Below are 22,598 nucleotides of genomic sequence, written 5' to 3' on the forward strand. Positions count from 1 at the left end.
TATAGTTCATTGTATCTTTATTATTGTAATAATCGTCACTGATAAAGTTGAGACAGACAGGACAAGCAGAAACAGGTGGTTGGATATTAACATGCTCAGGTCTGATTGTGGCATTACACTTTGGCTTTAAAACAAACAGAAGGCACTTAAACAGAAGAGGATCAAGTTGTCTCTTAGGCACAGATCTAGGATCAGGTACCTTTCATCCAATCCTATGGTTATGATGGGAAAGAAGCAGAAACCTGACCTTAGATCAGTGTCTAAGGTTAACTTTATCCTCCTCGCACATAAACATGAAAAGCAAAGGCACTTATGGAGGGGCGGGACTAGGGCAAGAGAGGGATCACTGATTGGTCAGATAATGTTTAACTGATAGGGGGCAGCATGGTTTTAGTATTCAGCTAGCGCTGACTCAGAACATTACAGAAATGTTAGATATGGTTCAGAACCCCCCCCCCCACTCATCTGTGAATGAGACCCTCTGTCGCCCAGGTAACCGTTCCCATGCCAACCACAGAGAGGGAAAGACAGGTAAAAAAAGAAAAAGGAGAAAACAGCAATAAAACCCTTTCTTTGTGCTCTTGGTATTATTTAACACATCTTAAAGTAAAATATTAATACAGTTCATCAATTATACCATAATTGTACTGTCTGTGTATGCATGTAAGGATCAACATCTGTACGGTATACTGTATGTTTGTTGATATCTGTGTGTAGCCTATGAGGGTATAATTATCATTACCTTTGGCCCTGTGCCCCTTATATTAATAGTTGGCTTTTTGATATTTGGACTGTTCTCATAATTAAATCATTGGCTTCTCAGTTCAGTTCTACATAAAACATACAGGGAATGTGATTGGCTTAGGAGTGGGGAACACTGAGGAAGAGTGTAGTAGTGATACACACACAGACACACACTTATCTTTGGACCTCTACTCCTTAGATCATAGGTTATAAAGAAGTAATGGGATAAGGATATGATGCATTCTCTCTGAGGAGGACCGAGGAAGACCATGAGGGTGGCGATGATGAAGGTCTCACTCGGACCAATCGTCATCGCCCAACTCTGAGGAGTCGTCCTCGCTGTCGCTGCACTCCACAGCAATACGGCGAGACAAGATGGCCGCCACATCGTTGCCGTAGTTATCCTTTTTCTCCTGCTCTTTCTGTTCCTCCACCTTACGCAGGTTAAAACCTGCCAGAGAGAAAGAGGATTAGGGTGTGTGTGTGTGTGTTTATGTGTGTTCGTATCGGACTGTCTGTGTGTATGTGTGTCGTACCTTGCCGGATAGCCGACAGGAGGTCACTGTGAGCGTCAGCGGGGGCTTCTGGCTGAGCTTGGGTGGATTTAAGAGGAGGGGGAGCCCCAATGGAGAAGGAGGGGGGAGGAGGGCCAGAAGTGGGGGGAGGAGGGCCTGGGGGAGGCGGGGGAGGAGGAGGAGGAGGTGCGCCACCACCCTGGGGGAGAGAGGGGGGAGGAGGCGGAGAGATGGAGGCCTGATAGCAAGGAGGAGGTGGGGCAGGGGGGGAGGGATAGGCGGAGGAAGAGTGGGGAGTGGGAGGGGAAGAGTCAAATCCAGAGGGGGGAGGGGGAGGGATTCCGAAGCCAGGGGAGGGGGGAGGAGGAGGTGGGGCAGGAGGAGGGGCCAGGTTGGGCCGTGTGCCAATGGGAGCAGTAGAGGGCATGGGAGGGGCTGGAGGGGGGTGTGTGGGGCTAAGAACGCTGGTGCGCTTTTGGGTTGATGCTCCGTACTGTCCGTCATGATACCTGCCAATGAGAGAGCAGGGGAAGGATTAAGGTCAGCACAAATAATTTTGTCCACTTGAGATGAAGGGTGTTGACTGGAGAGTAAACACTAATGCCAAAAATGCTAAATTAGCATAAAATATGTGTAAAAACTACAGTATATGCACAATTTCTATGTGCATACACTACTCCACTCCATCCCCGTTACTTACGCCATGTCTGGTGGTGGAGGGGGCAGGAAGTCGTCCGGGGCGGGGGGAGGGAGGGGGGAGCCAGGATCGAAGGCGTACGACCCTGTACTCTGGTCCAAACCATCAGGGGAGTAACAGCCTTCTCCTGAACCAATACTGCCATTCAGACCCTCAAGAGATTCTCTACACACAAAATGCACAAAAAAAAGAGTGAATATTTTCATCAATAAACAGTTTAAAATCATTCTATAGGACATCACTCTCCCCGGCACACTCACAATCTCCTTCCCTCATATTCTCTTTCTCCTCACTCCACTTCAAACATTCTCGCTCCATCCTCTTTATCCTCATCTCTCACCCTGTTCTCATTCTCTCTCCATCTCTCACCCCATGTCATTCTCTCTCCATCTCTCACCCTGTTCTCATTCTCTCTCCATCGCTCACCCTGTTCTCATTCTCTCTCCATCTCTCACCCCATGTCATTCTTGGGCACCACAAACTCCTCTCCCATCTTTAGCCGTTCCCACTCATCCTTCCTGGTTTTGATCTTCCTGGGATTCAGAGTCCGCATATTCTGATTGTCCTTCTTCTCCTTCTTCTCAGACAGAGAGACAAAGAGAGGGGGGGGGACAAAGAGAGCGGGAAGGAGGGAGAGAGAGAGGAGCGACAGCAAAAGAAAGAGAGAAAGACAGAGGGAAAGAGAAGAGAAACAAGAAAGGGCATTTAACAGTGCTATAAGTGCACTTCCTTGTTTTGTTTAAGCAGAAGATGGGATGCATTTCCCAACAGGCCGAAAACAAACTCCACTGTCTCATTGAAGGACGCGTGTGTGCGCGTGTAAACTAACCGGTGTAGACTAACAGTGAAATGCTTACTTACGGGCCCTTCCCCACAATGCAGAGAGAACCATAGAAACATAATAGAAAGATAATAACACCAGGAATAAATACACTGAGCAACGATCAGACCCGTGGCTATATACACGGGGTACCAGTACCCAGTCGATGTGCAGGGGTACAAGCAAATCGAGTTAGATTTGTACAGTGCATTCGGAAAGTATTCAGACCACTTCCCTTTTTCCACATATTGTTATGTTAGAGCCTCATTCTGAAATGGATGTAAATCAATTGTTTTCCTCATCAATCTTCACACAATAGCCCATGATGACAAAGCAAACAGGTTTTTAGAAACTTTTGCAAATTTCTAAAGATATGAAATATTACATTTACTTAAGTATTCAGACCCTTTGCTCAGTACTTTGTTGATACACCTTTGGTGGCGATTACAGCCTCGAGTCTTCTTGGGTATGATGCCACAAGCTTGGCACACCTGTATTTGGGGAGTTTCTCCCATTCTTCTCTGCAGATCCTCTCAAGCTCTGTCAGGTTGGATGGGGAGCATCGCTGCACAGCTATTTTCAGGTCTCTCCAGAGATGTTCGATCGGGTTCAAATCCGGGCTCTGGCTGGACCACTCCAGGATGTTCAGAGACTTGGCTGTGTGCTTAGGGTCGTTGTCCTGTTGAAAGGTGAAGCTTCAACCCAGTCTCAGGTCCTGAGTGCTCTGGAGCAGGTTTTCATCAAGGATCTCTCTGTACTTTGCTCCGTTCATGTTTCCCTCAATCCTGACTAGTCTCTCAGTCCCTGCCGCTGAAAAACACTCATCATAGCATGATGCTGTCACCCCCATGCTTCCCCGTAGAGATGGTGCCTTCAGATGAGACGCTTGGCATTCAGGCCAGAGTTAAAGCTTGGTTTCATCAGACCAGAGAATCTTGTTTCTCATGGTCTGAGAGTCCTTTAGATGCCTTTTGGCAAACTTTAAGTGGGCTGTCATGTGCTTTTTACTGAGGAGTGGTTTCCGTCTGGCCACTCTTCCATAAAGGCCTGATTGGTGGAGTGCTGCACAGATGGTTGTCCTTCTGGAAGGTTCTCCCATATCCACAGAGGAACTCTGGAACTCTGTCAGAGTGACCCTCAGGTTCTTGGTCACCTCCCTGAACAAGGCCCTTCACCCCAAATTTCTCAGTTTGGCTGGGCGGCCAGCCCTAGGAAGAGTCTTGGTGATTCCATACTTCTTTGATTTAAGAATGATGGAGGCCACTGTGTTCTTGGGGAATTCAATGCTGCAGAAATGTTTTGGTACATTTCCCCAGATCTGTGCCTCAACACAATCCTGTCTCGGAGCTCTACGGAGGATTCCTTCGACCTTATGGCTTGGTTTTTGCTCTGACATGCACTGCCAACTGTGTGCCTTTCCAAATCATGTCCAATCAATTGAATTTACCACAGGTGGACTCCAATTAAGTTGTAGAAACATCTCAAGGATGATCAATGGAAACAGGATGGACCTGAGCTAAAATTTCAAGTCTCATAGCAAAGGGTCTGAATACTTCTGTTGATAAGTTATTTTCGTTTTTTATAAATGTGCAAAAATGTATAAAAACCTGTTTTCGCTTTGTCATTATGGGGTATTGGGTGTAGATTGATGTGGAAAAATTAATTTAATACATTTTAGAATAAGGCTGTAACATAACACAATGTGGAAAAAGGGAAGGTATCTGAATACTGTACATATACACTGAGTGTACAAAACATTTGGAACACCTTCCTAATATTGAGTTGCACCCACCCCCCACTTTCGCCCTCAGTACAGCCTCAATTTGTCGAGGCACGACTCCACAAGGTGTCGAAAGCGTTCCACAGGGATGCTGGCCCATGCTTCCCACAGTTGTGTCATGTTGGCTGGATGTCCTTCGGATAGTGGACAATTCTTGCTACACACAGGAAACTGTTGAGCATGAAAAACCCAGCAGCATTGCAATTCTTGACACATTCAAACCGGAGCGCCTGGCACCTACTAGCAAACCCCGTTCAAAGGCAGTTCAATCTTTTGTCTTGCCCATTCACCCTTTGAATGGCACACCAACACAATCCATGTCTCAACTGTCTCAAGGCTTAAAAATCCTTCTTTAACTGGTCTCCTCCCCTTCATCTACACTGATTGAAGTGGATTCAACAGGTGACATTAATAAGGGATCATAGCTTTCCCCTGGATTTACCTGGTCAGTCTTTGTCATGGAAAGAGCATGTCAGGAAGCCCAGGATTCAGTTGCAGAAGGTGTTCAGTCTCAGGATCCTGAGCTTAATGATGAGCTTGGAGGGCACTACGGTGTTGAACGCTAAGCTGTATTCAATGAACAGCATTCTCACATAGGTGTTCCTCTTGTTCAGGTGCCCTAGCGGTTGCGTCATCTGTGGCTCTGTTGGGCGGCAGGTAGCTTAGCGGGTAAGAGCATTGGTCAAGTAACCGAAAGGTTGCAGGTTCGAATCCCCAAGCTGATTAGGTGAAAATCTGCCAATGTGCCCTTAAGCAAGATGCTCTTGACAAAAGCATCTGCTAAATACCTAAAATGTAATTGTAATGTTGGGGTGAATTTGAGTGGGTCCAGACCACCCTTTCAAAGTATTTCATGGCTACAGATGTGAGTGCTATGGCTACAGATGTAAGTGTCCTGGTAATCCCTCTGGTCCTACAACCTTGTGAATGTTGACCTGTTTAAAGGTCTTACTCACATCGGCTACGGAAAATGAGATCCCACAGTTGTCCGGAACAGCTGGTTGCATGATTCAGTGTTGCTTGCCTAGACGTGAGCATAGAAGGCATTTAACTCATCTGGTAGGCTCGCGTCACTGAGCAGCTGGGTTTTCCTTTGTTATCCGGGATAGTTTGTAAGCCCTGTCACATCCGACGAGTGTCAGAGCCAGCGTAGTAGGATTCAATCTTAGTCCTGTATTGACGTTTTGCCAAAAATCCATAGCGGGATTTCTTAGAAGCGTCCAGATTAGTGTCCTGCTCCTTGAAAGCTGCAGCTCTAGCCTTTAGCTCAGTACAGATGTTGCCTGTAATCCATGGCTTCTTGTTGGGATATGTACGTACGGTCACTGTGGGGACGAAGTTGTTGATGCACTTATTAATGAAGCTGGTGATTGATGTGGTAAACTCAATGTCATCGGATGAATCCCGGAACATATTCCAGTCTGTACTAGCGAAACAGTCCTGTAGCTTAGCTTCCACTGCATCGGACCATTTCCATATTGAGCGCGTCACTGGTACTTCCTGTAATGAGTTTTTGCTTGTAAGCAGGAGGATAGAGTTATGGTCAGATTTTCCAAAGGGAGGGTGAGGGAGAGCCTTGTATGTGTTTCTGTGTGTGGAGTAAAGGTATTCTAGAGTTTTGTTGCCTATAGTTGCACAGGTGACATGCTGGTAAAAATTTGGTAAAACGGATTTCAGTTTCCCTGCATTAAAATCATCGGCCACGAGAAGCGCTGACTATGGATGTGCATTTTCTTGTTTGCTTATGGCCCTGTACAGCTTGATGAGTATGGTCTTAGTGACAGCATCAGTTTGTGGTGGTAAATAGACAGCTACAAAAAAATATAGATGAAAACTCTCTTGGTAAATAGTATGGTCTACAGTTTATCATGAGATATTCTAACTCAGGCGATAAAAACTCAAGACTACTTTAACATTAAAGATTGCGCACCAGATGTTGTTAATAAAGAGACACACCGGTCCCCTCTTCGTCTTAACCGGGGCTACCGTCTGGTCTAGACAATGGATTGAAAAAACAGCGTCCTTGTTCAGCCACGACTCCAATAAACATAGAATATTACAGTTCCTCAGGTCCCGTTGATAGGATATTCTCCAATGGAGCTCGTCCAGTTTTTTAATCTTGTGACTGCACGTTCGCCAATAGAACGGAGGGTAGAGGCGGTTTATTTGCTCGCCATCGTAGTCTTGTCAACGTAGTCTCGTCAACGTAGTCTCTTCTACCTCTCTTGCACCGTCGCTTCCTCTTTCGAGTCCCAGGGATTAAGGCCTGGTCCAGAGTAAGCAGAACGACCAGAGCTGCCGATTCGTTAAAGTACAAATTGTCATCCAAATCAAGGTTAGTGATCCCCGTTCTGATGAAATGATGGCGGAGACATGATGTACAAAAAAATATATATCAGAATTGGTCAGGAGCCAGTTAAACGGCTGCTATCCTCTGCAGTGCCATTTTACTTTGTGTGTGTTACCCGTTACCCTGTGTTTACCCTGTGTTTGCGTCTCTCCTTCATGATGTCCTTGGTGTCCTGCAGCATCTTCTCCTTCCACAGATCAAAGAAGTAGGAGGGATCCGTGTAGAACTTCAGAGCATCCTTCCCATCATCCCTACACATGTCAACAACAACAACAAACAATATCAGTATGTGTGTGTGTGCGTGTGTGTGTGTGTTTGCATGCGTGCGTGTACCTGTACTGGCTGAGGTTGTTGAGTGGTGGAGGTGGGTTGCAGGTCAGATAGGTCTCCTGTACAGGCAGTGGTAGAGAGGGTCTACAGAACAACTGCTGGTCCTGAGTCAGATTACTATGAAACGCTTTCTTCTGGGTGATGGCCTGCAGAGACACTGAGAGAGAGATGGAGGGTGGAGAGAGAGAGAGAGAGAGAGAGATGGAGGGTGGTGAGAGAGAGAGAGAGGTGGAGAGAGAGCGATATGGTGAGAGAGAGACAGATATGGAGAGAGAGAGAGAGCGAGAGAGAGACACAGTTAGGGTTAGTATTCCGTTTGTTTGGGACAAAGGAATACAGTATGTGCCAGTATGTGCTGCATTACATTATACTTAAAGTCCACTGAATTCTCACTTTGGATACTAAATACATGGCACTGTTTGCTTGTAACATACAGCGGTTTTCCCAGACACAGGTTGAGCCTAGTTATGAACTAAAGATCATGTTCAATGAAGATTCTCCCTTTAAATTGCTTTTAAATCTAATAGGCTTAATCAGCATGCGGGGAAATCACCCCATGGTATATAATGTCAGTCTCTTACCCTCCTCCTCTTTAGGGTCGAGCTGGGTGACTTTGACCTGTAGACGGTCCACTCTCTCTCCCAGTGTGTTCACCCGGACAGCAAACACCCCCGCCTGCACAAACAGCTCTCCAAACACATCCTCTGCATACTTACCTACACACACAAACAAATGTATATTATGGCCTAAATACACTGAGTGAACAAAACATTATGAACACCTGCTATTTCCATGACATAGACTGACCAGGTGAATCCAGGTGGAAGCTATGATCCCTTATTGATGTTAAATCCACTTCAATCAGTGTAGATGAAGAGGAGGAGACCGGTTAAAGAAGGGTTTTTAAACCTTGAGACAATTGAGACGGATTGTATGTGTGCCATTCATAGGGTGAATGGGCAAGACAAAATATTAAAGTGCCTTTGAATGGGGCATGGTGGTAGGTGAGGCTGTTCTGAATATTATGAAGGTGTTAATATTTTGTACACTCAGTGTATATACACATGATTACATATCACAAGATACATACTTGCAATTTACACACACAATCTCATATTACAATACACATACACTGCACTGTTTTGCATGTAGCACTTCCCTAGGTATAAACTCCCCAAACACATTGAGTGAGTAACTTACTGAGGCTGCCCAGCTGGCGTATGATGTTGGCGAGGCTAATGTTGGTGACACACTCCAGCTCGCTGCGGATGGTGTTGGGGATTGTCTGGCGGCACACATGGCGAGGCTCGATGTTCCTCGTCACCAATGGCATTCTGGGACAGGAGGGGGAGCGGGGGGCTTCCCTGGAGGGGGGGCAGCATGTGAGAAAGGTCCATCACTCTATGACACGCGCTACTGAAATTGTTATATTATGTAAGAACAAGCTGTTGAATTGGCTGGAGCCTTTTCCTAGACCATGTTGCTATGTGCATAATGGCAAAGTTAACCAGCATATTGGTGTTGAGAACAATGTGGAGGAGGCAGCAGAGGAGTGAGGAGACGAGAAAACAGCCCTTGCCTTAATTGTCTAAAAGTGAAGAGAGAGGAAACCCCAACTTAAATAGTCCTATAATCAATAGCCTAACTTAAATGTGCCTGACTTTATAAATCATCCATATATATCTACAGATAAGAGAGATCCTGCTTCTGTTACCTGTTTGAGTGTTTGTTTAATAGCCTGATTGCGTGAACTCCAAGCCTCACGCAACCACAAAATGTCGGAAAAAGCTATTTCACAAATTCGTTTTTAATCTTTGTTATGCTGTAATTAATGCTTTACTTTTTTTTTGCTTTACAATGTTCCAAATGGTCAGAAAAATAATAATATTGTAATCTAACAGCACCTGTTTGTCACACATAATATGCATGGGGCTCTCGTTCCAGTCCTATACCCTCCTTTTTCTTGATTTTCTCCTATTTATTATTGTTACAAACATTATAATAATAAGTAATGTCATTATCATTAGTAGGCTTAGTATAGCAGCCTTGTATAACCACCATCGAGCTGTAGGCCTAAAAGCACATCTTGTTACCGTAACTTACTTAGGGCTAAAAGTCAATATATAGGCTACTGTACCAATCAATCATTCATTCGTTCATGTCATCATACAGCATATGAGTCATTCATGATTTGAAATGCAATGAAGCATTTTTGTTTTAAAATGAAATAACAAAAGAAGCCTTGAATAATTAGCCTAAACAATAAATAAACCTTTAATGTTGGCAATTGCATTCCTGAATGCATGTAACTCTTTTTAGTCTTTGCTTGAATAAAGGCTTTACAAAAAAGGTACGCTTATAATTTATCTAGTGTTGTTTACACTGTTCCAAATGGTCAGAAAAAAACATATTGTAATCTAACAGCCCCTGTTTGGCACACATAATATGCACGGCTATGCAGCGCTTTGTACTTGCCTTCCTTCTTTATCTGGATCTCCAGTAGCTCCACAAGTACGTCTAATTTCTTCCACACATCTGACTTCCCCTTTCCCACCTGAGCAACCAGTAAACCTTCCCCGTTTAAAGTTTTTTTTCCCACGTCCTCCTCATCCATTTTGCTGTCACAAATGTAACGGTGTTAGTTTGTTATAACTAATTTATTAATGTGATTAGCATAGGCTATACCAACATATTGGCCACGTGCATGCGGCGCATACATGTGTCATGTAAAGAGAGCAAGGGTTTAGAGAATAGGGAACGTTTTTCCTAAACAAAAGGAGGATTTCGGTGACAGTACTTTTCAGCTACAAATGGCTTCAGCAACACAGACTGCGCAATATACACTGTTGATGTTCTGTGGTGGTCGCTACAGCAGGGAGTAGAGAGAGATTCAAGGGGTGCTAGTCACACAGGCAGTCGCTGTCTTTTTCTAACACAGCGCAGCAAGTCTGAGCCTGGCACAACACAAACAAATCAATTTCGGTTAATTGACTCCCTCTAGGGTGATTTTGTCTTAATTATTTCAAACAGTGCACGTAAAACATCAGACAAGCTCAGTGCATATAGTTGATTTTATTTAAACACATAGAGTACCAGTCAAAAGTTTGGACACACCTACTCATTCAAGGGTTTTTCTTTATTTTGACTATTTTCTACATTGTAGAATTATAGTGACGACATCAAAACTATGAAAGAAACATATGGAATCATCTAGTAACCAAAAAAGAGTTAAACAAATATTTCATATTTAAGATTCTTCAAAGTAGCCACCCTTTGCCTTGATGATAGCTTTGCACACTCTTGGAATTCTCTCAACTAGCTTCATGAGGAAGTCACCTGGAATACATTTCAATTAACAGGTGTGCCTTGTTAAAAGTTCATTTGTGGAATTTCTTTCCTAATGCGTTTGAGCCAATCAGTTGTGTTGTGACAAGGTAGGGGTGGTATACAGAAGATAGCCCTATTTGGTAAAAGACCAAGTCCATATTATGGCAAGAACAGCTCAAATAAGCAAAGAGAAACGACAGTCCATCATTAGGTCAGTCAATCCGGAAAATGTCAAGAACTTTGAAAGTTTCTTCAAGTGCAGTCGCAAAAACCATCAAGCGCTATGACGAAACTGGCTTTCATGAGGACCGCCACAGGAAAGGAAGACCCAGAGTTACCTCTGCTGCAGAGGATAAGTTCATTAGAGTTACCAGCCTCAGATTGCAAATAAATGCAGACACATCGCAAAATCAACTGTTCAGAGGAGACTGCGAGAATCAGGCCTTCATGGTTGAATTACTTGGGCCAATAAACACGAACAATGGACATTAGACCAGTGGAAATCTGTCCTTTGGTCTGATGAGTCCAAATGTTTGATTTTTGGTTCCACAACCTCTGTGTCTTTATGAGACGCAGAGCAGGTGAACAGATAATCTCCACTTGTGTGGTTCCCACCGTGAAGCATGGAGGAGGAGGTGTGATGGTGCTTTGCTGGTGGCACTGTTGGTGATTTATTTACAATTGAAGGCACACTTAAGCAGCATGACTACTACAGCATTCCGCAGCGATACGCCATCCCATCTGATTTGCGCTTAGTGGGACAATCATTTGTTTTCAACAGGACAATGACCCAACACACCTCCAGGCTGTGGAAGGGCTATTTGACCAAGAAGAAGAGTGATGGAGTGCTGCATCAGATGACCTGGCCTCCACAATCACCCGACCTCAACCAAATTGAGATGGTTTGGGATGAGTTGGACCGCAGAGTGAAGGAAAAGCTGCCAACAAGTGCTCAGCATATGTGGGAACTCCTTCAAGACTGTTGGAAAAGCATTCCAGGTGAAGCTGGTTGAGAGAATGTCAAGAGTGTGCAAAGCTGTCATCAAGGCAAAGGGTGACTACTTTGAAGATTCTAAAATATTAACTGTATTTTGATTTGTTTAAAAAATTTTGGATACTACATGATTCCACGTGTTAATTCATAGTTTTGATGTTTTCACTATTATTCTACAATGTAGAAAATATAAAAAATAAAGAAAACCCTTGAATGAGTAGGTGTGTACAAACTATAGACTGGTACTGTATATGGAAAAATACACATTTAAAATATTTATTTTAGTCTGGGACAGCTCAAAGATGCTACTGTAACTACTTTAATGCCTATTGACGATTGTATCACTATCTTCGGACCGAGTGAGTTTTGTTAAGAGCCCCGACGCTGGTACTGTTATGGAAACATATATATTTTTTTAATTATACAAACTAGATGGTAACTTTACAAGTAAATTTGGTGGGGCTAGCTAAAGCTCTTTAAACGTTTGCGGTAGTGAAAGAACTGTAAAAATTTCATTTTTAATTCCCATCGAAGGTCAGTAGATTTGGTCAGAAGTTGTGGTAGTAGTGGTCAGTAGGTATGTGGTTCAGTAGTTGTGGTCAAAAGCTGTTTGGATATGGTTAGTAGTTAAATGTGTGGTGAGAAGTTGTGTTGCTGTGGTATGTAATTGTGTGGTTGGGGTCAGGAGTTGTGCGGTTGAGGTCAGAAGTTGTGTTCAGTAGTTATGTGGCTCAGTAGTTGTGTGGTTGTGGTAAAAAGTTGTGTGTAAATGGTAAGTAGTGAGATGTGTGGTCAAAAGTTGTGTGGTCATGGTATGCAATTGTGTGGTTGTGGTCACTAGATAGGGTCAGAAGTTGTGTGGTTGAGGTCAGAGATTGTGTGGTTGCTGTCAGAAGTTGTGTGGTTGTGGTATGTAATTGTGTGGTTGTTGTCACTAGATATGGTAAGCAGTTGTGTGGTTGCTGTCAGAAGTTGTGTGGTTGTGGTATGTAATTGTGTGGTTGTTGTCACTAGATATGGTAAGCAGTTGTGTGGTTGCTGTCAGAAGTTGTGTGGTTGTGGTATGTAATTGTGTGGTTGTTGTCACTAGATATGGTAAGCAGTTGTGTGGTTGCTGTCAGAAGTTGTAAGGTTGTGGTATGTAATAGTCTTAGTGGTCGAAACAGCAGCTGTTTGGGAAAGTTTGAAAAACACTTGGTAATGCAGTTACAAAAACAGCTGTACCGTAAGTTACGTATTGAATATTTTTATTCTGCTCACAGCTATGAATAGCAGAGAAGTAGATGAATATCCCATATACTATATATTTTTGTCTAACTTGTTGCGGTAGTGGTCAAAACGGACGTTGTTTGCAAAAATGTTACAGAAAATGTTGTTGATGCGGTTACTTAAACTGCTGTAAATATTGATCCAAATGTTATGTTTAGTCCAACCGCCAGATTCGAGTAGCAGAGAAGTAGACAACGCTGGTAAGCTTGAAATATTTTGTCTACGTGGTTGCAAAGTGGAGTTATTTTCTGATTTGTGTCAAAAGTTGCATGATTTCACTTACAGAGAATGTCAGTTGGAAGTGATGACGTCACAATTGGGAACTTTAGTATCTTGAGAAATCCAATGAAAGCGGATGGAGGGAAAAAGTGATTTGTTTCCAGCTTAAACGTGTAGGAGGAGTATCTGTTCTCTCTCATGACTGTGGCAGTGTCTGCGAGTATCCTAGCAACGGCTCCTTTTTGGAATCTCAATATTGACACAAAGAGCTGTTTTCAGAAGACAGCAGGTGAGGGGTTACTTTAACACAAAAATCTCTAAAACTGGAAACACTAATCTCCCTCACTAGCTTTAAGCACCAGCTGTCAGAGCAGCTCACAGATCACTGCACCTGTACATAGTCCATCTATAATTTAGCCCAAACAACTACCTCTTCCCCTACTGTATTTATTTATTTTGCTCCTTTGCACCCCATTATTTCTATTTCTTCCACTGCAAATCTACCATTCCAGTGTTTTACTTGCGATATTGTATTTACCTCGCCACCATGGCCTTTTTTGCCTTTACCTCCCTTATCTCACCTCATTTGCTCACTTTGTATATAGACTTGTTTTTCTACTATATTATTGACTGTATGTTTGTTTTACTCCATGTGTAACTCTGTTGTTGTATGTGTCGAACTGCTTTGCTTTATCTTGGTCAGGTCGCAATTGTAAATGAGAACTTGTTCTCAACTTGCCTACCTGGTTAAATAAAGGAGAAAATAAAAAATAAAAAAAATATATATATATAAAAATCACTCTCCCTCGAGAATGGTACACCCGATTTAAAAACCGCTTCCGCCTTTGACAAGCAGATAAGTAGAGGAATATTTTAAGCCAAATATTTTTGTCTACCTCTGGTTACTTGGTCAAAACGATAGTTGTTTGGAAAGTAATGAATTGACTTGCTTCTGACATGATTTACAGACGCTTGAAAGACAGACGATGGGTTACGAAAACAGCTCTAGTTACAGATTGGTAGCCCCGATTTAAAAACCGACTACTATACAGAGAAGTAGGGGAAGCTTTTAGGTAGGGTTACTTTTTTTCTTTAAAACACTCCGAAAGTGGTCAAAACGGCAATTGTTTGTGGAAGTTTGAAAAACACGTGGTATTGCAGTTACAAAAACAGCTGTGCCGTAAATTCCGTATTGAATATTTCAATTCCGCGCACAGCTATGAATAGCAGAAGTAGAGGAATATCCCATAAACATGTTGCGGTAGTGGTGAAAACAGACGTTGTTTGCCAAAATGTTAGAGAATTATGTTGATGTGGTTACTTAAACTGCTGTAACTTTTGATGCGAATATTATTTGAGTAGTAGAGAAGTATACGAAGCTGGTCAGCCTGAAATATTGTGTCTAAGTGGTTGCAAGAACAATTATTAGCTGATTTGCGTCAAAAGTTTCGTGAGAAAATTACAGTTGGAAGTGATGATGCCACAATAGAGGATTAAGATCTTGAGATCCCAAATTACCAGATTTGGGGGGAAACGGACGAAAAGTTGAATAACGTAAAAAGTATAACAGATATCAAAAAGTGGTATACAAGCAACTCGATCGAGACCGTTCTGCACGTTTTGACCTTGGAATGGCGTTTCTAGCTCAAATGCTGTTGGAGTAGTATGTGGCGGCGGAATAATGATAATTATGTCGAATACTGAAGAGGACCAATAAGGTAAACGACTACACCTTTATAGGGTTAATGTTCCCACACGGCCATATCTCCATGTTACACCGCGTGTTTACGGAAGACATAGGCCGCCATTTTTTCTAATTAGCTAAGAGTGCTCGGAACACCTGTGTAAACTAACTGGGAGGAAGTGTAGTTGGTCAACCCGAGGCACAGTGTATGGATCTGTGCAAAACTGCTACAGTAAGAGCATGTTTTATTTGTAAGCTTATTTGTCGCTGACAAAGATAAGAGGCATATCTTTAGAAAACCGTTTTATTGACGTTTAATGTTAAAACAGCGTTGAAATTTAACATTTACACGGAGCCAAATGTGAATGAATGTAATGGCCCCTAACTTACGGAGAAGAAAGGTATTGTCTAGAACAGACATGTCTTTGTAATTCAAATTAGGTACGCTCCATTTATATCTAACGTTACTGTTTAAAAAAAAGGTCCATTCAGACACACAGCAGGGCTAACTAAAGCAGAACCAAAACCACAGCCTAGTTCTATCCTGGTCATGCCCCTTCAATGGGGACACATCTGAGAGGAGTGAAAACAATATGGTGGACTGGTGGTCAAGGCTCAACGTACACGGGGAAAGACTAAGGATTTATAGATGTTACATCAACTTTAGCACCAGAATACTGCAATGCTCTAGTCAACACCAACTCCCTTTATAACAACCACAGCCTAATGGAATTATCCTCGGCTTTAAAAATAAAGTGCATTTTTTGCTCCGTCTCCGGAGTCTATAAACTATGCAGCGCTTCTATTGACTTAACAAAAAGCCAACTTTCTAGCGGAGTAGAGTTACTAGCTTTACAAGTGCATTTCACTTGACAGGCAAGCTCATTGGTTTACTATTTACTCGTTAATTTAAACGGGTTGGATGTGATGTAAACACGAAAAACGCCCTTTGACCAAACAGAAAGTTAAAGTAGTCAGATGATCCCAGATGTTCCATCGCCCAAACTATGTAGCAGGGAGATTGAAACATTGTACTACCAACACCCTACTACCCGGCCACAGTGGCATGCACCGGTGAGTCACAACTTCACTTTTACACTGACACAACAAACAAGAAAGCCTATCCCAACTCTGTGCCTGAGAAATCATTTATTTCTCAAGATAAAACTCGTCTAAATGCGAGCTGTTTTTAAGTCTCAAGCTCACAAACGGCATTAAAATAATTAGGGCGAGGGTAGGTGACATGAAACTTCGTCTGTCGGCCTTGTCACTGTAGCAGGAAGTGAAGTTGAAAACGCCCCTCATTATGTCCGAAAATCGTCGGGAAAACCGATTCTTATTTAGTAACTGCTGAAAAAGGCGCAAATGAAACACTGATCGCTTACCGTCAGCCAAATCAGTCTTGTTGCTTGGTTGAGTCTTTCAGTAGAAACAAAAATGACGGTTTACTGTAACCAGGGTGGGGAGACTTGGGATAACACAGAAGTCTCAGATTTGTTAAACTTCTGATTGGACAAGGCTTCGACATTCCAGGCGCTGATTGGTTCCTCTCACTGTCCGTCTGTGTCAGGGGCGTGGACATGGAAATGTGGACGTACAATAGGTAACTCCACCCAGTTTAGTCGTAAACATCTGTCCCGTTTGCGTAGGGAAGGGTGGACATACGTAACGTACATTCCATTCTGCTCAAGCGGGTTGCAACCTGTCCCAGGAATTATGAGTGAATATTGAATAAGAAGGTTATAATGCAGAATACGAAGTTATGACGGTTTATAACTTCCCCGTGACACCGTCATGTGTAGTGTACGATCTGTGAAATGTTCGCGTGTGCTGAACATTCTACACATAGAACACTCACTCATTATGAAACCAGTAGCGGACTCTACATAACGACATACAGGACAAATGGGGTGTCAACTGTTTTTATTGCACTTGTAAAAATATGAAAACATCTTTGAAATCAATAAATGTCTTTACATTGCACATGTCGGTAGATAATCAACCCCACATAACACTGTAATTATAACACAAAGAAAGATTATATTCATGCTCAACTCACATAAGTAGATTATACAAATGTATAAAAAAAAGTACATAAAACCTTAATGATTAATAAAGCAAAGGTGACTAACGTGTTTGAATGAAGGACTGGCGTTGACCCCTGATCGGTATTTCTGCACTGCGAAGTCCCAGGTAGAATAGATTACTTTATTACCATTCAACAGTTGTCAGGGGTGTGCTCAATGACAAGCTATGCCAGCCAGTATTGCCTGTAGTGGGTTAATAGAATAGGCAGGCTAATCTCTAGCTGTGCCTGGCTGGTTCCCAGAACTTTGGTGAGCCCACTGCCCAGACTTTTTTTTTTGGCTGCTGGGAGGCTTCAATGAGGTTTTAGGTGAGGGACCTGCCTAAACCTTCAAAATAAAGCCCTGAACCAATGGGAGTGGTTTTGGTTGCAACCGACTAATAGTTCCAGACCCTTCCACTGGGTAACACTGGTGTAGATTCCTTTTTTCACCACCAGAGGGACACACTGCAGTGGAATTTTACTGACTGACAGACAGTGACAGACTGGGCTTGTTCGACATTGCCTGCGACAGTGCAGGTGACTGCCGGCTGACTGATCTACAAATCACCTTGCATCATAAATAACGACTCATTATTACTTGTAGATCAGTCAGTCACAATTTACCCATGACACATCATGGTTTTGGTGATCTTGAACATAATCACTGACTATTCTGTGTATGTGCGTGCGTAAGCCGTGCGCATGTGTTTGTCTCAGTTTATAGGCCCAGTGTTAACCCAGCTTAGTGTATAAGAGCTGTGTGCATTGTCCACTTTGTGCCTTAGGACACTTTTTCCCGCCCCCGGAGAGCTATGGACCAATCGAAACCCAGCGTCCTGGAGCCCCTGTAGAACACTGAACCAATAGCGGACCACCTCAGCCTCTGTCCCGCCAACCTCAAAGCCGGCCCACTGGAGGTGCACCGTGGCAACCAGGTGACGGATGCGCCCCAGAGTTCCGAGCTCTGCCCAGTTCTGCAGAACCCTCCACTCAGCAGGTCAGCATACAGGAAGTCCACCTGGCAAAAACAGACAACCATGTGTGTGTATATTTACACATCATTGGTCACAACACACTTTTGACATCACTAAAAAGCAGCAAAACAATGAAAAGACAGCTTAGGGCTATGTTTCATCAGTGTGTGTGTCTATATACAGTATCTATGGCTCTTTGTTCTAATTACCACCATGCTCCAGAGCAGGCGAACAGAGCACAGCAATGGGTTTGGAAGGTCGGTGTATGAATCCCATTCTTATTGGGGATGACACCCCAAAATCTGCCCTCTCTTTATTTCCTACCTCCTATGCACTTGTGGAGATGTGAGAGGTTAGAGAAGAAATATGGAGAATAAAAGGAACATTCTACTATATTGCTTATACTTGTCCAATGGTCGAGATGTACACTGGGGCTAGTGCAGGGTTTTCCAAACTCAGTCCTCGGGACCCCAAGAGGTGCACGTTTTGGTTTTTGCCTTAGCACTACACAGCTGATTCAAATAATCAACTAATCATTAAGCTTTGAACATTTGAATCAGCTGTGTAGTGTTAGGGAAAAATCCAAAACATGCACCTCTTGGGGTCCCGAGGACCGAGTTGGGAAACGATGGGCTAGTGGGATCCATTTGGGAGAAGAAAGTGAATTTCACTCCCCTCCAGTGGTTGCAGTGTGTAACTGCAGCAGTGGTGTGATTCCCTGTTGCTATGGTAGCCAGGGTCAGCTCATCCCTGTTGCCATGGAAACGGGAGTGCATGCAACTCTGTCTGTGAGTACTGTGAATGTTACATGTGTATATCTGTTGTGTACTGTAGTGTGAGTTAATGTATGTGTTGGTGTGTGCCTGTTTGAAAAAATAAATACAAAAATACGACTTATGCTTGATCTGGCAATGTGGTCCGGAGGGTGTGACGCAATTGCGTAGCCTCTGGAGGACTGCGGAGACCAAATCGAGTTCCGTACGGTGATCCGTGCACCTCCAAAATGTAATGCTTCGCATAGTGCTGTATAGCTCCGCATTGACATGATTGGTTGATGGTAGGTAGGGGCTGTACATCCTGTATAAACAAGCTCACTTCCTTGACAACTTCCTTCACAACAAACATGCAGAACTTTGACGAAAGGCTATCAGGACAAGTTCACCCAAAAAAATTTGAATGGGAAGGTAATGGGGTTAGATGTGGTAAAGACGTCAATGGAATGCAGATGTTGGGCTCTGGATTAGCGCACAATGAACTACTCTAGGTAGGGCGTGGATCAGAAAAACAGTCAGTATCTGGTGTGACCACCATTTGCCTCATGCAGCGCTACACATCTCCTTCACATAGAGTTGATCAGGCAGTTGATTGTGGGCTGTGAAATGTTGTTCAATGGCTGTGCGAAGTTGCTGGATATTGGCAGGAACTGGAATACGCTGTCGTACATGTCGATCCAGAACATCCCAAACGTACTCAATGGGTGACATGTCTGGTGAGTATGCAGGCCATGGAAGAACAGACCTTTTCAGCTTCCAGAAATTGTGTACAGATCCTTGCGAAATGGGTCCGTGCATTATCATGCTGAAACATGAGCTGATGGCGGCAGATGAATGGCAGGACAATGGGCCTCAGAATCTCGTCACAGTATCTCTGTGCATTCAAATTGCCATAGATAAAATACAATTGTGTTCATTGTCTGTAGCTTATGCCTACCCACACCATAACCCCACCGCCACCATGGGGCACTTTGTTCACAATGTTGACATCAGCAAACCGCTCGCCCCACAACACCATACACGTGGTCTGCGGTTGTAAAGGCCGGTTGGACTGCAACAGCTCTGGTGGACATTCCTGCAGTCAGTTTGCCAATTGCACGCTCCCTCAACTTGAAACATCTGTGGCATTGTGTTGTTTGACAATACTGCACATTTTAGAGTGGCCTTTTATTGTCCCCAGGACAAGGTGCACCTGTGTAATGATCATGCTGTTTAATCAGCTTCTTGACATGCCACACCTGTCAGGGGGATGGATTATCTTGGCAAAGGAGAAATGCTCACTAACAGGGATGTAAACATAAGCTTTTTGTGAGTATCACATTTCTGGGATCTTTTATTTCAGCTCATGAAACATGGGACCAACACTTTACATGTTGCGTTTCTATTTTTGTTCAGTGTAGCTAGATGGCTATAGAGATTAGACCTGAATCACTATGAGGGGTGCGTTTGAAGTGGTGCAGACTGATTTATTGGGTGAGTATGACAGCTCCCCGATGCGCAAGAACTATGAATGCTCTGACTTCTGCAGAGGCCGCATTGCCGTAAATGCTGTATGGCCACTGCAGAACACGGATTGACCATAAATCGGCTTTTACCGTGTGATGTCCCAGAGTCTCCATGATGTCCTTGAGTGTCCGGGACCCGCTACACAGAACCCCCTTCTTCTTCTGCTTGCGTCCTCTCGCTGCTCGCCAGTCCAGCCACGCCCGATACTGTCGGAACCCACCGAAACCATCGTCACGGTAACCACTGCTGGCTCTGTCACCATGCTGACCACTGGGGTCAAATCTGTGGACATCACAGGCCTTTGAGAGAGCCTCTAGAAACCCTGTATCACCCTCATCCATACTACACACAGAGACAGATGGAGAGAGAGAGTTGTAGATAAGAGAGATATTTGAATGAGGAAGAGATTATAATTTGTTTAAAACTGTTTTACATTATTAACTACTTGTACAAGTTTGGGGGAGGGAGCATGTTTATTTAAGGAAGTGAGCTTGTTTATACAGGATGTACAGCCCCTTTATTTAACTAGGCAAGTCGGTTAAGATCAAATTCTTATTTACAATGACGGCCTACCCCGGCCAAACCTGGACGACGCTGGGCCAATTGTGCACCACCCTATGCGACTCCCAATCACGGCCGGATGTGATGCAGTCTGGATTCGAACCAGGGACTACAGTGGCACCTCTCACACAGATGCTGTGCCACTCGGGAGCCCATGATGATATTGTAGAATGATGGTAACAAACTGTTTGGTTCACATTGCTATAGAATAGGCTATATTGTATTGAAGTTCCAGTGGCACGTTTACATAGACACACATATACACACCTGAAAGAGTATGCTACACACGGAGGACCCTGGCTTGGCAGGCTCCAGCCCTCCACACACAGCAGCCAGAGAGCTCCAGAGGCCTGTGAAGCCTGGGACTCACCTGGTAGAAGCACCCGGGAACAGTTAACCTGCAGGGGGACAGGACAGAGTAATGAGGGGCCTGGCTGGAGGAGGAATGGAAGTGCTGAGTCATCATTAGGCCTAGAGGAAGTCATGTGACACAGACTTCCTGTCTGAGCGAGAGAGGGGATGTTGGGAAAAATGCAGCCTGTCACCCCTAATCTGCTTTTTAGGGGGCTTTTTTCCACTGACCTCTCACGTGTTGCTCTCCCTGGGTCAGAGGTTTTTAGGTCAAACATTTACGATGGTTAACATTGACATGTTAAGTGTCTGGTCTCAAATACCACACTGTCATTACTCACTGACCCTAGCGTCTTTGAAATATGATGAAATACCTCAGAACCTAGGCTGTATGTGTCAAGCCTCACAAAGTAGGAGTTCTGATCTAGGACATACCTGGGTTCAAGTATTTGAACAATCATTTCTAATACTTTGAGTGTTTGCTTGAGTCTGCCTGGAGTGCCAGACAGGCAGGGTTCGCCGTTTTAGGAGTTTTGTTATTGGTTTATTAAGCCAGGCAAGCTCACAGGCACACGTAGTTGATAAAATGTTGCAAGTATTTGAAACCCAGGTCTGATCTAGGATCAGTTTTATAATGAAAAATATTATATACTGCTCAAAAAAATAAAGGGAACACTTAAACAACACAATGTAACTCCAAGTCAATCACACTTCTGTGAAATCAAACTGTCCACTTAGGAAGCAACACTGATTGACAATAAATTTCACATGCTGTTGTGCAAATGGAATAGACAACAGGTGGAAATTATAGGCAATTAGCAAGACACCCCCAATAAAGGAGTGGTTCTGCAGGTGGTAACCACAGACCACTTCTCAGTTCCTATGCTTCCTAGCTGATGTTTTGGTCACTTTTGAATGCTGGCGGTGCTTTCACTCTAGTGGTAGCATGAGACGGAGTCTACAACCCACACAAGTGGCTCAGGTAGTGCAGCTCATCCAGGATGGCACATCAATGCGAGCTGTGGCAAGAAGGTTTGCTGTGTCTGTCAGCGTAGTGTCCAGAGCATGGAGGCGCTACCAGGAGACAGGCCAGTACATCAGGAGACATGGAGGAGGCCGTAGGAGGGCAACAACCCAGCAGCAGGACCGCTACCTCCGCCTTTGTGCAAGGAGGAGCAGGAGGAGCACTGCCAGAGCCCTGCAAAATGACCTCCAGCAGGCCACAAATGTGCATGTGTTTGCTCAAACGGTCAGAAACAGACTCCATGAGGGTGGTATGAGGGCCCGACGTCCACAGGTGGGGGTTGTGCTTACAGCCCAACACCGTGCAGGACGTTTGGCATTTGCCAGAGAACCCCAAGATTGGCAAATTCGCCACTGGCGCCCTGTGCTCTTCACAGATGAAAGCAGGTTCACACTGAGCACATGTGACAGTCTGGAGACGCCGTGGAGAACGTTCTGCTGCCTGCAACATCCTCCAGCATGACCGGTTTGGCGGTGGGTCAGTCATGGTGTAGGGTGGCATTTCTTTGGGGGGCCGCACAGCCCTCCATGTGCTCGCCAGAGGTAGCCTGACTGCCATTAGGTACCGAGATGAGATCCTCAGACCCCTTGTGAGACCATATGCTGGTGCGGT

General features: G+C 44.1%; 2 protein-coding genes and 1 long non-coding RNA gene across 11 annotated transcripts in view; 1 reads left to right on the top strand and 2 right to left on the bottom strand.

Moving 5' to 3' along the window:
* On the bottom strand, positions 1-16,245 carry wasf2 (WASP family member 2). The gene is made up of 9 exons (XM_029732294.1): positions 16,115-16,245; positions 8,437-8,600; positions 7,818-7,952; positions 7,240-7,393; positions 7,040-7,157; positions 2,412-2,533; positions 1,960-2,121; positions 1,281-1,768; positions 1-1,195 (listed from the first exon to the last, which is right to left on the bottom strand). Exons 2-9 carry the CDS (start codon positions 8,567-8,569, stop codon positions 1,038-1,040), a joined length of 1,470 nt encoding a protein of 489 aa, XP_029588154.1. The 5' UTR covers positions 8,570-8,600; positions 16,115-16,245; the 3' UTR covers positions 1-1,037.
* LOC115173850 (uncharacterized) overlaps positions 14,796-22,598 on the top strand; it is a 16,681-nt gene continuing 8,878 nt past the window's right edge. For 4 of the 7 annotated variants that reach the window (XR_003871673.1, XR_003871674.1, XR_003871677.1 and 1 more), the window contains exons 1-2: positions 14,797-14,961; positions 17,583-17,794. This is a non-coding gene — a long non-coding RNA (uncharacterized LOC115173850). Of the gene's footprint in view, positions 14,962-17,582; positions 17,795-22,598 lie in introns of all 7 variants that reach the window. The other 3 variants (XR_003871678.1, XR_003871679.1, XR_003871675.1) reach the window with 2 other exon arrangements.
* Positions 16,636-22,598, bottom strand: part of LOC115173849 (methyltransferase-like protein 24) — a 20,928-nt gene continuing 14,965 nt past the window's right edge. For 2 of the 3 annotated variants that reach the window (XM_029732298.1, XM_029732295.1), the window contains 3 exons: positions 20,879-21,009; positions 20,140-20,392; positions 16,636-17,815 (listed from right to left, as the gene is read on the bottom strand). In XM_029732298.1, the coding sequence (XP_029588158.1) occupies positions 17,579-17,815; positions 20,140-20,392; positions 20,879-21,009 (621 nt within the window). In that variant the 3' untranslated portion in view covers positions 16,636-17,578. The remainder of the gene's footprint in view (positions 17,816-20,139; positions 20,393-20,878; positions 21,010-22,598) is intronic. The other variant, XM_029732297.1, reaches the window with a different exon arrangement.

This window comes from Salmo trutta, chromosome 34 (assembly GCF_901001165.1).
Source record: "Salmo trutta chromosome 34, fSalTru1.1, whole genome shotgun sequence".
Taxonomy (NCBI): domain Eukaryota; kingdom Metazoa; phylum Chordata; class Actinopteri; order Salmoniformes; family Salmonidae; genus Salmo; species Salmo trutta.